Raw genomic sequence first — 15,085 nt, forward strand, 5'->3', positions numbered from 1 at the left:
AATATAATCCTCTGCTGCATATTGAAACTCCTTTAGCCGCGATCTGGAAGACATCGCTCATCTATTGCTCCAATTCGAGTTACAAACACGAGTCACTCTAGCAGCGGCATCAGAAAGTATGATGGATGTAGCAACAGTAACTCAGGGGGGCGGGGCCTGGCGAAAGGTCAATTACAGTATGTTTGGCAATATTATACAAGAATAGTGTCTTTATTAACCCTAAGCCTCTTTTTATTTTGCATTTGTTTCAGTCTTTCTTTTTTTGGCTAAAACGTCCCATACAGTGTGCCTCCAGCGTGCGCTCACCCTGTATGTGTAAAGTCGACTAAAGCGTGTTTACTACATACTACAAACACAGGAGCACATGTCGCTACTGAGGCTACAGTCACTCATCCAAAGGTTACCCTCCATGACGGTGATCCAGGCCACCACCATCGCCGTGACTGTGAGATAAAACATGAAAGGCAGTCAGACACATGACAGACACACGGCACCGAGGCGGTGATGCGAGGCACGATACGGAGTCAAAGGCTCCCCCAAAAAAACACACACAGGAGTAATCAGCGGGAGATAAGGGCACCGCCGGAGATAAGGCAGGCGAGTGTGAAATCACCACATCCGCGGCGTGACAGCAGAGGACGCGCCGACAGCCATGACTAAAGCCCATCATCTGCATGGACGTGAGGCGGGGCGACCTTGTGCTTTCTCTGCTGTTTTTAGGATTCTTTTTGTTTTTTGCTCCATGACGCCCCCTACATTTATGAAGTGTGTGCAGTTACACTGTAGGCGAGCGGAGGAAATATTCAAATGTAGACATACAGGCACTTTTACTATAGATTACTGGCATAAATACGTGAAAAATGTATTGTTATTGAAGTTTTCTGTCAGTAAATACTGCCATTATTTTCAGCAACGGAATTCTAAAAAATGGATTGAGCCAGGTTTAAATGTTTGGTTTAATTTTGTTGAAATGTCTATTTGTGGGACTTGGTTAAAATATTTCATTGATTCAATTACAGGGTCTGTAATTAATTAAAAACGGAAACACTTTTTTTCCATTTTTGCGGGGGGGGGGGGGGGTTATTCCGAAACTCACACGACGACACTCTAATACACCTCATGTGTGATTTTGATAGCTCTGTGATGAACAGAAGTGAAATAAATGATCATCAAAAACATTTTATATATACTATTGTGTTTCTTTTCTTTTTCTTTTAGTCCGCGGGGGGTGGTGTTGGGTCGCATACAGCTGTAAAGCCGACACTTGACAAAGCAGAGCGGCTTCTCATGGACAGATCAAAACAGTTGAGATTTTAACGCTTGTCTGAGTTTTTAAATGGTTAAAATCAGTCCAAGGACGGCTGAGAAACATCCTGTTAAAGTCTTCAATCCAAGAACCAGGCTGTTTAAATGCACACAATGTTGTCGTTGAAAATCAACTTGAAATGAATATATTTAGGCATTTGCCTCTTCACATAACGTTAGTGTCCGTCCAGAGAGGAGAGAGGAGTTAATCAGAAAGGAGAGTGTTTCATAAAACATATCTCCGAATCTGGAAAAAAATCTGTGATTTTGATCCAAACTAGCCTCTGTTCTTCTCAGGAACTGTACAATTAAAGTGTTTTCACCTACGGAGAGCTTAGAGTCTTTCAAACGAGCCACAGCATAATGGCTATAACACAGAATACGCTGTGGTGTTACATATCATGAAAAAGGTCTGGATTGTTGGCACTCAACAGCTAACAATCCTAACAATCCTAATTAATAACATTTTACTCTAACATTACTCTGATCATTCGTGTAACTGTAAACAGTCACTAAACTGTTTTTATTGTGCCTACAGTAATCAAATAAATAAAGCAAATGGGCCATAAAACATTGCCTGTAAGAGTTAGTTTAACAGTAATCTTTCCTGTCCTCCCGTCAGGACGTTTTGTAAAGCAAAAATGAGTCCGAAGTGATGCATCTTTATCGTCCAGCGCTGTTGTGAGCGGCTGTAGCGTGAGCCTCAGCTTTACGGGGAAACCAAGTAGTTAACAAATTCAAATTTTGCCTTGCGTTCTGTGGTTTAAAGCTCAATATTTTGGCAAAACAATCAGGGAATGGAAAAATCCAAAATCTTGTAACGTCCTGTAAAGTCTGGACACTGTAACAACATCTCCACAACATCTTCGTAATGTGTTTATCCCTGCGGACTCTGACGCCTGACGTCTTCCACAAAGGTAATGACCGTATTTGGATGCCAGTGTGTCGTCGGGGAATTCCAGTATGTCAGTATTTGTGAATGGATACACATGGAAAACACAGTATTCAATTCAATGCGCGAGTCAACAAAACGCCCTAACATAACCATCATAAAGAGAGAGTTCATTGACATTAAAACCTCAAACTTGACCACTGTGTGAATAATGGCTGTGGTCATGACTTGACAGAGAGTTTTCTAACAGTGGTCCTGTGTGGCAGACTCACCTTCCCCGGCGTTGTAGGCCAGGACGGAGCGGGTCCTCATCTGTTTGCCCTCGATGGTTTTGCTGGAGCAGGTCTGGGAGCAGGAGGACCAGGCCGTCCAGTCGCTGAGCACACAGTCTCTGGGGCAGGGCACCTCGCAGGGCTCCGGGGGCGGGGCGGGCATGGTGGAGCACAGGCTGCGTTCCACCTCCGAGCCTGGGGGAGAGAGGGGACACCGTCATACAGACAATACTCCCGTGCTCTGCTGGACAGTGATGTGTCTCCTCCGTTACATCACAGTAATCAGGATCTCATGTGTATGTGTTAATGCCTGTATAATAACTACACATCGCACCAATTCCTCCCACCAATACCTGCTTGACCTTAAAATCATGGTCCTCCCGTGGGGGCAACAAACTCAAAAGACTGCTCCAAAGACAAACATTTTGGATTGATACAGGAAAGTGCCTCGGATGGTTTTCTTTGACTGCTTCAACATATCTTCACAGCAAGTCTCTTTTCTGTGTTTTCACTATTGCTCCGGCCCCATCTTTGAAGAGCACTCGTCGACAACACTCTCAAACCTACAAAGTGGACCTGATGCGCTCACACGTCTATCCAGCGTCTTTACGATGAATTACTATGTCTGAGGCCAGCTGCACAAAGTGATCTAACACGTATTTCGGAAATGAGGAATCCAAGTGAATTATTATCCCCATCATGTCAGGAGGTTTAGTTCCAGATCCCGTCACAAAGTGTCGGTGTCAAAGTCTTTTGAATGAAGTTGGAGCAAAATAATTGGATCAGCTAATGGGTTTTCCAGAAACAGAAAGTCCAGGTAACATTTACGGCAAATTGTGTGCTTGTATCAAAACGTGAGCGATTTGGTCAAAAATGGGCTTGGCTTAAAAGTAATTGAGGTTTTGGGATTGAGAGGATTGTAAGGAAGCAGTAAATGTGTCTGCTGTTCACTACGTCCTGGTTCTCTTGAGAAAAAGTGAGTATCAGATGAAAATTTTATACAAGCAAAAGTATCAAATGATCCTCTTCTATTTTGTCTTTTGAAGAATTTGGCACAGTATTTGAAAAGTTTTGAATGAGCTCTTGATATTTTCAGACTTTATCATCTTTAAAGCAGCATTTGGATTCACTGCACTTCCCTAAAGAAACAAAAATAAATCCGTTCAAGCACGAGTGAAAACACTTTGACTTTGAACCCAAGCATTCAAGTTGCCTTTGTGCCGCATGGACTCAATTCCCTGTGAGAGAAAGCTAAAGTGATGCTATCCTTCAACATACAGTACAGTAAGTCACATTGGTCTGTATGATTAAATGCCACAGTTGTGTGGATCTGAGGCTGCAGTAAACCTGGGAAATAACTCAGCCCACGTCAGAGGCGTCCTCCCTCACAGACACGACAGGCATTACCGTGTTACATGTAGTGGATGTACACACTCCACGTACTCCGTGTACTCGCGGACCAGCTGATTCACACGGGACATCCGCGCACCGCTGCTCATGGCTTATTCATGATCACACTGTGCCAATAACCCACATACGTCTGCGCCGCTCCGGCCGCCTTTCAACACGCCACTTCAAAGGCCTTCCTGCTACTTTTATGGAATAAAAGTTATCCCATGATGCTTCACCAGCTCACGGGCAGTAAAAGGGACTGTATTTTCCATTTCACTTGGAAACAGGGACATACTCTGAGACTCTGTCACTGAGGCTGGGCTCTGACTATTTGCAGGATGTCTCTCCCAGACAGTCCTGCTTTTGAACAGAAACCAAAACGTCTCTATTAGATATTTTTCATTTGTGTTGGGACTTGCCATGATATGATGAACACAGGGCCAATACCAGACTGTGGAGAAAATACCTGAAACCAGGTATTTTAAACCATGATTTACTAATGTGTGATGGGTAGTACTGTAAGGTTAAGTTAACTGTTGATGGTTTAAGGAACAGCCTGGGTCAAAAACAGGTACTAACTACACTACGTTCCAAATTATTAAGCAAATTGTATTTCAGTGTCATAAAGGTAAATAAAAGGTAGGTAAGCCCAGTTAACGTTCCACATTATTAAGCAGACCACCATTTCAAACAATATGGGAAAGAAAAAGGATCTCTCTGCTGATGAGAAGCGTGAAATAGTTGAATGCCTTGGTCTAGGTATGAAAACCTTCGATATTTCACAAAACATGAAGCGTAATCATCGTACTGTTAAGAGATTTGTGGATGATTCAGAGCACAGATGGGTTTGTGCAGATAAAGGCACAATGAGGAGGTTTCTGCCAGACAAATACCTCAGATTAAGAGAACAGCTGCTACAAAGCAGCAGACAGGTATTTGAAGCTGCTGGTGCCTCTGGAGTCTCCCGAACATCAAGGTGTAGGACCCTCCAGAGGCTGCAGTTGTGCATAAACCTTCTATCTGGGCCTCCCCTGAACTGTTCATTGAAGCTGATGAACAGAAACGGCTGCAGTGGCTCAGAAATACATGAGGACTCATTTTCAAACAGTCTTGTTCACTGATGAGGCCGTGTAACCCTGGATGGTCAAATCAATGGAGTAGTGGATGGTTGGTGAATGGCCACAATGTCCCAACAAGGCTGTGACGTCAGTAAGGAGGGGGCAGAGTCATGTTTTGGGCCAGAATCATGAGGAGAGAAAGTGACCTCTGAAAAATAGGTGGAGTTTCAGACTGACCACTGTCTTCTAAGAAGAGCCGTGTTTTCCAGAACAAAATCATCTTCATGCATGACAACGCACCATGTCATGCTGTAAAAAATACTTCTGCCCTGACCTGCCTCTAACCCTAACCCTTTTTAGGAACATGCTTTTTGAGGAGGAGTCTGTAAATCCGCCATGATTCCCCCCTCGAACGTGGTCATTGTGGTAAACCAGGAGAAGTGAGAAATGACGGTCTATTAAAAATATGTCTCTGGGTCAAGGTGCCTAAACTCTTATCCAACTCCTGAATGGATAAATGCATCACTAGAGCAAAGCTGAAATCATCTATTTCTGATACAACTAAATTGCAGATGACTCTGAGACTCACTGGTTTACCTGTAGATTATGTAGACTATGGCACCTGACCTCGGGTTGAACATAACGCACCATCACCACCACATGCAGTCCTCCACCTGTGCACTGCTGTGAGTGAGAAGCACATTTAAACTGACTTCCCATTTCCACCAAATCACAGGGAAAACTGCGAGGCGCCGGACTGCTGACTCTGCATTAAGATGTCACTTTGACAGATCTGCGGGCGACCAATCATGACCAAACCGAGAGGCCTGAAAACAGGGAGTGACAGCGCACTGCAGCCGCCGCCCGAGCCTGCGCGGCCTAAGTGGGCGGCCAGTCAGCGTGGAATATCAATATGCACTTTCAAATAACGTTTGTATCGACCTTGGTACAGACTGGGAGCCGCCCCGGTGGCATTTCCCTTCACGGGCCCCGGGACAGAGAGAACACAAGGAGCACAGCGGTGAAAAATCAGCGCCGCGCGGGTCCAAGCGGCGAGGATCGATTTTCATCAGATGGGAGAGTGCGGGGGGAGATCCGTCACGGGCGACGGGCCGGGGGGAACTGGGAGGAAACTGGGAGGAACATCGTTTCCTCCAAACGATGAACGGAGGAGGATTCGGGCGCAAATATGAATGAAAGAGTGAGGAACTTTTTTAAGCAAAATGTTGAGGCAAAGCAACAAATGCAGGACCAAAAAGGGCAACTATCAAAGTGCTTTTTGTCAGACAAGTATTTGTTGGTAAAACATTGGTGGTTGCTTTATCAAGGTTCTGTAACTCTTTGGACCATGCACCGAGTTTCATTCATATGTCCTTCCTCCCCAGTGTTTCAGTTCATCCTTCAGCACCACAGCCTCCTCAAGCTTCATCAGTGTCTATTTCCCACCGTGTTTCCACTCACTAAAGCACAGATGTTTTCAGTCCTGACTGTAAATGTATAATTGTAATGTATAAATAAATGAGCTGCATTTCCTAATGTTCCATTTCCCCTGCCACTAAAACCATGTACAATAGGTTAATCCTCCAGCAGGTCATTCTGACCATTAGCCCGGCCCCACATCTGGGGATGTTCCTGGGCACTGCACTGCGGTCACCCGCTGATGCTTATGGGTCACCCCAGCGGCATCATAAATGAAGTACAGTTTAACACCTTTACTTTACTATACTACTATACTACTATATTACAGTCTGGGATCGCTCCAGCTTGAATGGTTTGGGCAGAGGACACATTTTGGTGCAGCATTTGCTGCTGATGGGGTCACTCACAGCCACAACATGTTGTGGGATGCTGTGTGTTTGATAGTCTGTAGCAGCACCTTAACCACATTTCAAGGAATATGACATTGAGACATTTACAGTGAAGTTTATAGAAAAGAAATCACTGCACTAAAAACTATACATTATTTTTTTTTTTTATTTACTATAAATAAAACGGTTGCAGTTGTTTTACCTTAATTTGAGAGCAAATAATTGCCCCATGGACATATTTCTTGGAATTAGGCTCTCAAATGAAGGACAAAAAATCTTATTTCAAAATAATTTCACTTATAGCAAGATTACTGTTTGCAGTGTACAATGTAATTTTGCCCAAACCACAGTTTGTTTGGCATTCAAACAGATAGTCATGAGCAGCACAAGATGGATTCTTGCGTGTTTGTGAACTCACAATATCCAGTTAGTTATTCAGCTTGTAGCGAGGTCTCTGGCAGTGGATCATACCCACAGAACAAGGAAACGGGACAGGATTGTTTAAGGTAAACAAGGACTAGATCAAGGACCTCTGTTTAATGTTGACAGCCTTTGAGGAGAAGGGTGAAACCACTTAAACTACCAGTACAGACGACAACCTGAACAGCTCGTCTCTGCCAAGGACATGATGACAGTCTGCACCTGCAGGAGCTGGGATTTGAACTGCCAACCTTCTAAAGGACATCCTGCTCTACCCTGAGGCAACACCACCCACCGCCAAACACGTCAGAACTCCTGCGACCGTATATTTGTGAGTACATAATCGTGCCTCATAAATCACCATGTAAACAGACGCACAGTGAAGCTGAACACCAAAGATCCTGTTCAAATCAGCTTTCACACTTCACCGATGTCACTATGTGCACGTACATATCCCTGTCTCGTCATAAACGCCTCGAGATCTTTCCTTTTTATTTCCCGCCGTAATAATTGTCAGTGCATATTCCCACCTCTGGTTTGAGACTGTGCCCTTGTACTTTTATTACGCAGGTAGCACTCAGTCCCCGACAGTAACTCCGCTGACGAGTTTATTAAAGACGTGTAGCCGTAAAGTCAGGCAGTAAAAGGCAGCGGTAATAAAGGTCAGAGGAGATTCCCCCAGACTCACGCACAGCGCCTGAAGGAAGATTTAGAGGGGACGGGATTTAATTGTGTATGCAGATAGAGAGGGTAATGATGAGGGAGGGCAGAGAGATGGAGATAGAGGCCGTAGTCTCTAACTCCTCATGTACTGCAGAGCCGCACTATAGCAGGCGTTTGAGTTGTCACGGGATCTGCAGGCGAAGGAGAAAGAAGTGAGAATGAGCCACTACATCTTCCATAAAGTTTGTGAACTCTGATTAAAACTGGATTGCTGCAACAACAACCGACCAAATCAAGACACTGATTAATATTCATGGTTAAAAACTGAGTCGGATTAGTTTGATTTAACACGGATTTGACATTGGTGATGAAAGTAGCTTGGATTGTTGCCCTTTTGGGGGCATCGATCATTTAACAGCTCAAACTAAAGGTCAGGTTCTAACGTTAGCGACTTTTCACTGTAACAGTTTATATTTAAGTGGTTTGTGAATAATACACAACACGGGATCAAGACGCAGGTCAATAGGTAAAAAAAATATTTTGTGATATCAATTTATCACTTCTGCTGTAGCTTACTGACATATATGAGGAAAAATGCATTGCAAGTTTTCTATAATTTCATACAGAAATATGATATTGTATGCCTAAGAATTGTCAAAATTGCTGATATGTTCAGCAACAAAATCCAAGTTTTTTTGAAACTTTTCATCCAGTTCAAAGACCTCTCGGCTTCTTTCCTCTGATTATCGCAATGCATTGTGGTCTACATGGGTTTGTCAAACTGGGCGTAGCAGGAAGAAGAAGAAGAAGAAGAAGAAGAAGAAGAAGAAGAAGAAGAAGAAGAAGAAGAAGAAGAAGAAGAAGAAGAAGAAGAAGAAGAAGAAGAAGAAGAAGAAGAAGAAGAAGAAGAAGAAGAAGAAGAAGAAGAAGAAGAAGAAGAAGAAGAAGAAGAAATGAGAGAGAAAGATGAATTTCAAGCGATCCAGCTCCCTCAAGGGTGTTGCAGTTTTTTTCGAAAGCATCACTTAAAATCGTTTATTGTGAGTAAAAAAAATTGCATTCAAAATAAAGTGAAAATTCTCACAAAGACACATTTTACTGTAGAAAATAGCGTTTCCCTATCAAAATAATGTTCAGTTTCCCCTTTTTGAATAGATCCAAGTACCCCCTGCTAGGTCCCCGTACCCCTGGTCAGAGGATTCAGAAGAAAAGACTCACGACCCACTGAAAAGGGTTCCGCGACCCACCAGTTGAGAACCACTGCCCTTGAGGGAAGCGTGTGGACCCTCGGACACAGCCAAAGAGGACGAGAGGGTGGAGAAAGAGAGCCGTGTGCGCTTTATTGCAGGTTTATATGGGCCTGTGGAGGACAGAGTGGAGGTGATGAATGAGCAGAGGTGGGAGAGGTGGGCCGTGGCGGAGCAAAGGCGCACGAGAGCTGACCTTCAAACTGCGGGGATTTATGCTGCACTCACACGTCTTCACACGGACGAGAGAAAAGTCGATCGGGTGGAGGGAAAAATGGAAAAACTTCACCGGGAACACGAAAACAAAATGACTAAAAATAGAAATGAATAACTGATAAACTGAGCAGTGGATGAGGAGTCCCACAAGGACACGTTTCAGCCCAAGTACTTTACATATTGAGATTGTTCTAATGCATGCAGACTGGATGTGGTGCAATAAATCAATTTACCCTTGATGAAAACATGAAAATATTACGTAATATAAGTATGTTGAAGTACTCTGAAAGACTAACTGAAAAGTGACTGATGTCGTACTTAATATTGCACTGTCGAAGAGTGTCCCAACTGCATGAAAACCTATTTATAACAAACCCACATTACCCCCAGGTTAAAGTCGGCGTGAGATGTGATCCATTGTCAATTCTACCACTTAGAATCAAAATGGTGCCTTGGTGCAAAAAAACAACAGTTAGAGCACACAACATACAGAGGAATATCATAAATACTGTAGGGAGTAGTAAATGCATGGAGGAGGGAAGGTTCCAGACAGGCTGAAGCCGTCCTTCAGTTTTTACAACTAAAAATGGGAAGAAAGTCTTTAAAATCCCAAAGGATTGTCATATTAATGTGTCTCTGATAACGATGTGTCCTCTACTGTCTATCGTCACCAAGAAGTCGAGTGGGAAACCAAGCAAGGGGAAGAGCTGTTCTTTCACTCAGTTAGCCTACACTTAAACAAAAGCTGGGTAATGGATGTACCACATGAAAACATGTGTACATAAATAACAGAGAATGCTAACCTAGCTCTGTCAGCTGTCACTAATTTAACAATTAATCGAATAAAATCATTAGAATCCGACTTTGACTCCACTTTATTTGAGTGTATGTTCTGCTCGTCTAAAAAGAATGAAGAAATTGTGACTACAATAATGAACGTCATCCCCACCACAGGCCACGCCCCCTAGTATGACACATTGGCGATTGCATATATCCACATGAAAGTAAAAACTGGCTCTTCTCTCTTCTCTAGTAAAACGATAAAAACCCTTCGAACACTGTGGATCTCGCCTTACCAGCCAAGCCTTCTGCTTACTGTTAGGAAACAGAGTGTCTGGGACTCGTTTAGTAGTCCGGCATTTGATTTGAGATAAGACGGGAATGTTCAGTTTTCATGCTTGTGTAAGTGGCCATGTTGCATTGAGCATGTGTTTCTCTGATTGGTTAATCCGACGGTCAAACATGCCCATCAGAGAACCACACAACACGTGTTTGTAAAGAGAAGCATGTAGTCTGGCTGACCAGCCTTTTTATGAATTTGAACTAGCAGCTTGTTGTTCATTACCGTATAGTGCTATTTTTGGCAACTCTCTCAGCTTTAGGCTTAGTCTTTTGGACGATAAATGCTTGTGACAACCTGCAAAACGCCTGTGCAGGGTCAGTCACTTATCTACTCGGCTTCACCACACCCCGGGTTTACTCCCCGTCCAGCCTCTCTCTCTGACCTCACGTTCACGTCCATCTCTGTCCTTCTCGCCCATTCGCTCTCCCCGTACCCGCCACTGGTCAAGCCGCCTCTGCCTGCTCTATAAAATGGCATATACCTCAGAGAGCCATGAGAGCAGCATCGGGTCCTGGGTGGGATCAGAGCGTTTCTGTTGAAGCTCATTACGTGCAATCCTTCGCAAAAAACAACATTGGCACACTTCTGTAAATAAACTTTTTGTTGTTTATTCTAATAGAATTGCAAATACGAATTCTAAGTGTGTTTTGGTTATGTTTCTCCGTCAAAAAGGGCTTGTGCCTAGTCCTGTTTTAGTCGACGAAAACTCATCTAGGTTTTAGTGAAGTTGATTTCATTGAAAAGAGGAATTAAGTAGCTATTAGTAGCCTATTTCAACAAATTAATTCAGGTGGAGTATTGAAAATAAGTATTGTAAATGTGGATGACAGGCTTTTGACAGATTCCGGCCGCTCTCTCTGATCATCGCTTCTAGAGTTTATATTAACAGCACCTCCGGCACATTCGTTCATCAACATGCTTTGTGTGTTCTTACACTACTGTATTTAATTGGAGAAAAACTGTCCAGGGAAAGGATAAAGTCCCTGTTTGATCAGCGCTCAGACCTTGGAGCTCCAGGCTCAGACTGGAGCGTGGGGGAAAGTGTGAGCTGTATGTGAGCCGCTCTGTGTCATGTGTAGCGTTCGTGCTCAGGCTCCGTGTTCACACTCAAGCCACGATTCCAAACGTCGGAGGAACTACTTTTTCATCTTGTCTCGTCAATGATAACTCATAAACGTCTCGTCATGTTTAAGAGCTATTTTTAGCTCATCATCGTTAGGTTATTGTCATTAAAAAGGTGTGTCAACGTCATGATAGTCTTGACGTTGACAAAAACAACCCAGTTACTGTGACAGTATTGCTGTCACAGTAACTGGGATGTCAGAAATGTTTACAAACAACAAATGGCAATTTAAAGCTCCCATGTTCCCTCCTTCCTCGTTTGTAAAATCAGGTACAGGGCCTTTAAATTGTAGACGTTCTCACCGGTGCTGTTGACACATTGGACCAGAGCGGCCCGTGTACCCGGCCCACAGGTCTGCTCCCCCTCCGGGACACATGGCTCCAGGCCGACCAGCCTCCAGCTGAAACAGGCCGGTTCTTCACAGGGCACCGCCTCCACCAGGTGAGGGCAGTTCCCGGGACCTCCACTGGGCTCGTTCATGATCACGCGCCGCCTCAGCTTGAACCCTAAAACACAGGAACGAAAACAATCTTATAATGTTTAATATGCAGTTCAGTCTTGTTTCATTCAGTCTGAGTAATAAAATGTTCACCACATCTACTGTGGACAGCTCATATCTGCAGCGCATTCATGGCCGCACCAGACATTTGCCAGCATGGTGTTAGCTGAAAGTCAAAGCTTGTCATCATAGATTTACAATGTCTCATTCCCATTACTGCTTTAAATAAGGTAGGTTTATAAGCCTTGATTATGCAGGACGTTTGATTTTGAGTACAACTATGTATGAGTTGTCCAAATACCCTGCTCTGTTCCGTCTGCACTTGCTACTGGCGTATTGCCGTTGTGTCCTTGGGCAAGACACCTGGCTGCCATTCCCTGCGGTGTAAATATGTGAGAGGAGCTCACACAGGTCATCTTTCAGAAAGGTGAGATGAAAAGTTGCACATTTTTCTGTATAAAACGTGGAAAATACTTCAAATAGGTATTGTTTGAAGTTATTTCATTATCTCCGACAACATGAAACACACGCACAGCATTTGTCTGTCAGATAAAAGCCGTCGCCAGAAACAATCCAGTAGCAGAGAAATAAGGCTCGGACTGAAGGCGGGAGGAAAGTCAGACCGAGACGAGTGAGAGAGCACACTAAGCCCCACTTCAGTCTGACTGACTTAACCCCGTGGAAACTTTGGTCGCAAAGACATTTTTGCAATACTGTAGTTAGGAGAAAGTTGCTGAGTTTAGGAAAAGTTGTAATGCCTCAGTTATAATCGCAACATGGCAAAATCCTGGACAGACTGTACAATGCTTTATGACCGTTGAAGATCGATGCAAATATATTCCTAACCTTCTCTGAGGGTCCACACACCTCTGATTGAGACACACGGGACATGTCCTCATTTATAATCATGACATTTAAGACTGAACTACACTTCACACGACGTCCTCATGACATATACATGACTGCGGGCCTCAGCCATCATCAGCGTTCCTACTCACAGTAATGGCACACATGGCGCTCACCTTCGACCTGTAATGATCACGATTCACACAGAGACGGTCAGCGGTTAAGAGTACTGCGCTCTGACTAATTCAGTGGCTCATCACAGACGGGGCTACAGCAGCAACATGGCCCCATTCTGTCACAGCGGGACGGCCTGGAGGGAGAGGACACTTTCTAGGACTGCCAGTGTTTACACTATAGGCTCCGAAAGGGACAGGCGGCGACTACTGATGATTCATATAGAGGAAAGTAGAACATAAACAAGGCCAGGGCTTACTCACGCTCACTTGATCTGGGAAGACACAGATGTGGTAAGGGAAGAGTATTTAGCCTTGTTAGAATGTGGAGCGCCTTTAGCTTTGATCACAGCACTATTTGCCATGGCATTGTTTCAATACGTTTCTGCAAAGTGTTCCCTGGTCATCCCTGATTCATACACCTCACACTGTCAGCTCTCCTGTTAAATGTAAGGTTTCGTTAAAGTGATAGTCTGGAAGTCTATATGTATTACAAATGTTATGAAATCTGCTAAATCAACCACCTGGTCTTGCAATTTGATGCAAAGTAAGTAAAAACATGTATTATTTCCTTCCTGGATCTCAGCAATTAATCAGAGTCTAGTATCCTCCTGTGTCGACCAATGAGAAGAGGTTTTCCTGTGAGCCAGCCTGTCAGGTCCATTCAGGAGGGAGGGGGAGGAGCTTGACCTTCCTTTGTCGTGGGACTGTTCAAGTCTAGTCTGAAAACACTTTTATGTGTGTGACGAGTTGTTATTGTGAAGCACTTTGGTGAAACTTAAATGTGCTATGAACTTAAAATGAACGGCAACGTCGTGTTCATTTCTCACCAACATCTTGTATCGATGATGGGAGAGTGTGACCACTGCGCAAAGCCTTCTCCAGCACATCCTAAACATCCTCAGTGGGTTTAAGTCCTGGACTCATTGGTGGCCAATCCATCTCATGCTCCCTGACCCACTCTTTCACAATGTGAGCCTGATGAATCCTGGCGTTGTCATCTTGGAATACACCTGTGCCATCAGGGACGATGAAAGACACTGATGGAATAACCTGGTCATTCCTATTTTCGATGTTTTGTGATGGGTTGTGTGGTGAGTGGATTCTTCCATCCCTGTATTCAAACCTGCTGAAACTGTTTGTCTTTGTGGATAGTGGAACCAGCACAGACCAGTCGTCCTCCCGGATCCTCCAGGTGAACTTTGGCTGCGTCTGATACATCTGACCGCGGTTTGTTCTGTTGTTTTCATCTCTGTGCAAAAGCCTGGTTTTATACTTACCAAACCATGCCCTCCAAGTAGTTGAATCAAACCAAAGTCATTTTAGTGACTGTTACACCCCAGCTTGTAGTTGGAGGAAAATGTTTGAAGGACGTCTGGTACACTACTCCACCCATGTGACCATCCAGGGTCACACGGCCTCATCAGTGAACAAGACTGCTTGAAAATGAGTCTCATGTATTTCTGAGCCACTGCAGCCGTTTCTGTTCATGAGCTTCAAATAACAGTTTAGGGGAGGCCGGATAGAAGGTTTATGCACAACTGCAGCCTCTGGAGGGTCCTGCACTTTGATGTTCGGGAGACTCCAGAGGCACCAGCAACTTCAAATACCTGCTCTCTTAATTTGATGCATTTGTCTGGCAGAAACCGTCCTCATTGTGCCTTTATCTGCACAAACCCGAGTGTGTCTGAACCATCCACAAATCTCTTAACAGTACGATGATTACGCTTCATCTTTCATGAAATATCGAAGGTTTTCATACTTAGACCAAGACATTCAACTATTTCACCCTTTTCATCAGCAGAAAGTCCCTTTTTATTTCCTTTATTGCTTGAAAATGATGATCTGCTTAATAAAGTGGAACATCCTTTTTCAGTAGTTTTTCCCTTAACTGAGCTTAACCTGACAACTGATCATCACAGGCGTCACAATACTATCCATGAGTTTCATTGAATTATTATTATTTTTTTTAGCTTTTTGACAGTGAAATACGATTTAATTTAGAACCTGGTGTAAGAGATTAAAAATAAATAAATCTTGACCCGTAC

At 43.8% G+C, this 15,085-nt stretch overlaps 1 protein-coding gene across 1 annotated transcript in view; it reads right to left on the reverse strand.

Annotated features, from left to right (window-relative positions):
- Positions 1–15,085, reverse strand: part of thsd7ab (thrombospondin, type I, domain containing 7Ab) — a 357,113-nt gene that overhangs the window by 166,409 nt on the left and 175,619 nt on the right. The window contains exons 8-9 of the mRNA XM_079562212.1: positions 11,822–12,025; positions 2,470–2,664 (exon numbers count right to left, since the gene is read on the reverse strand). Coding sequence (XP_079418338.1) covers positions 2,470–2,664; positions 11,822–12,025 — 399 coding nt within the window. The remainder of the gene's footprint in view (positions 1–2,469; positions 2,665–11,821; positions 12,026–15,085) is intronic.

The sequence above is a fragment of the Gobius niger genome (assembly GCF_951799975.1).
Source record: "Gobius niger genome assembly, chromosome: 8".
In the NCBI taxonomy this organism is placed as follows: domain Eukaryota; kingdom Metazoa; phylum Chordata; class Actinopteri; order Gobiiformes; family Gobiidae; genus Gobius; species Gobius niger.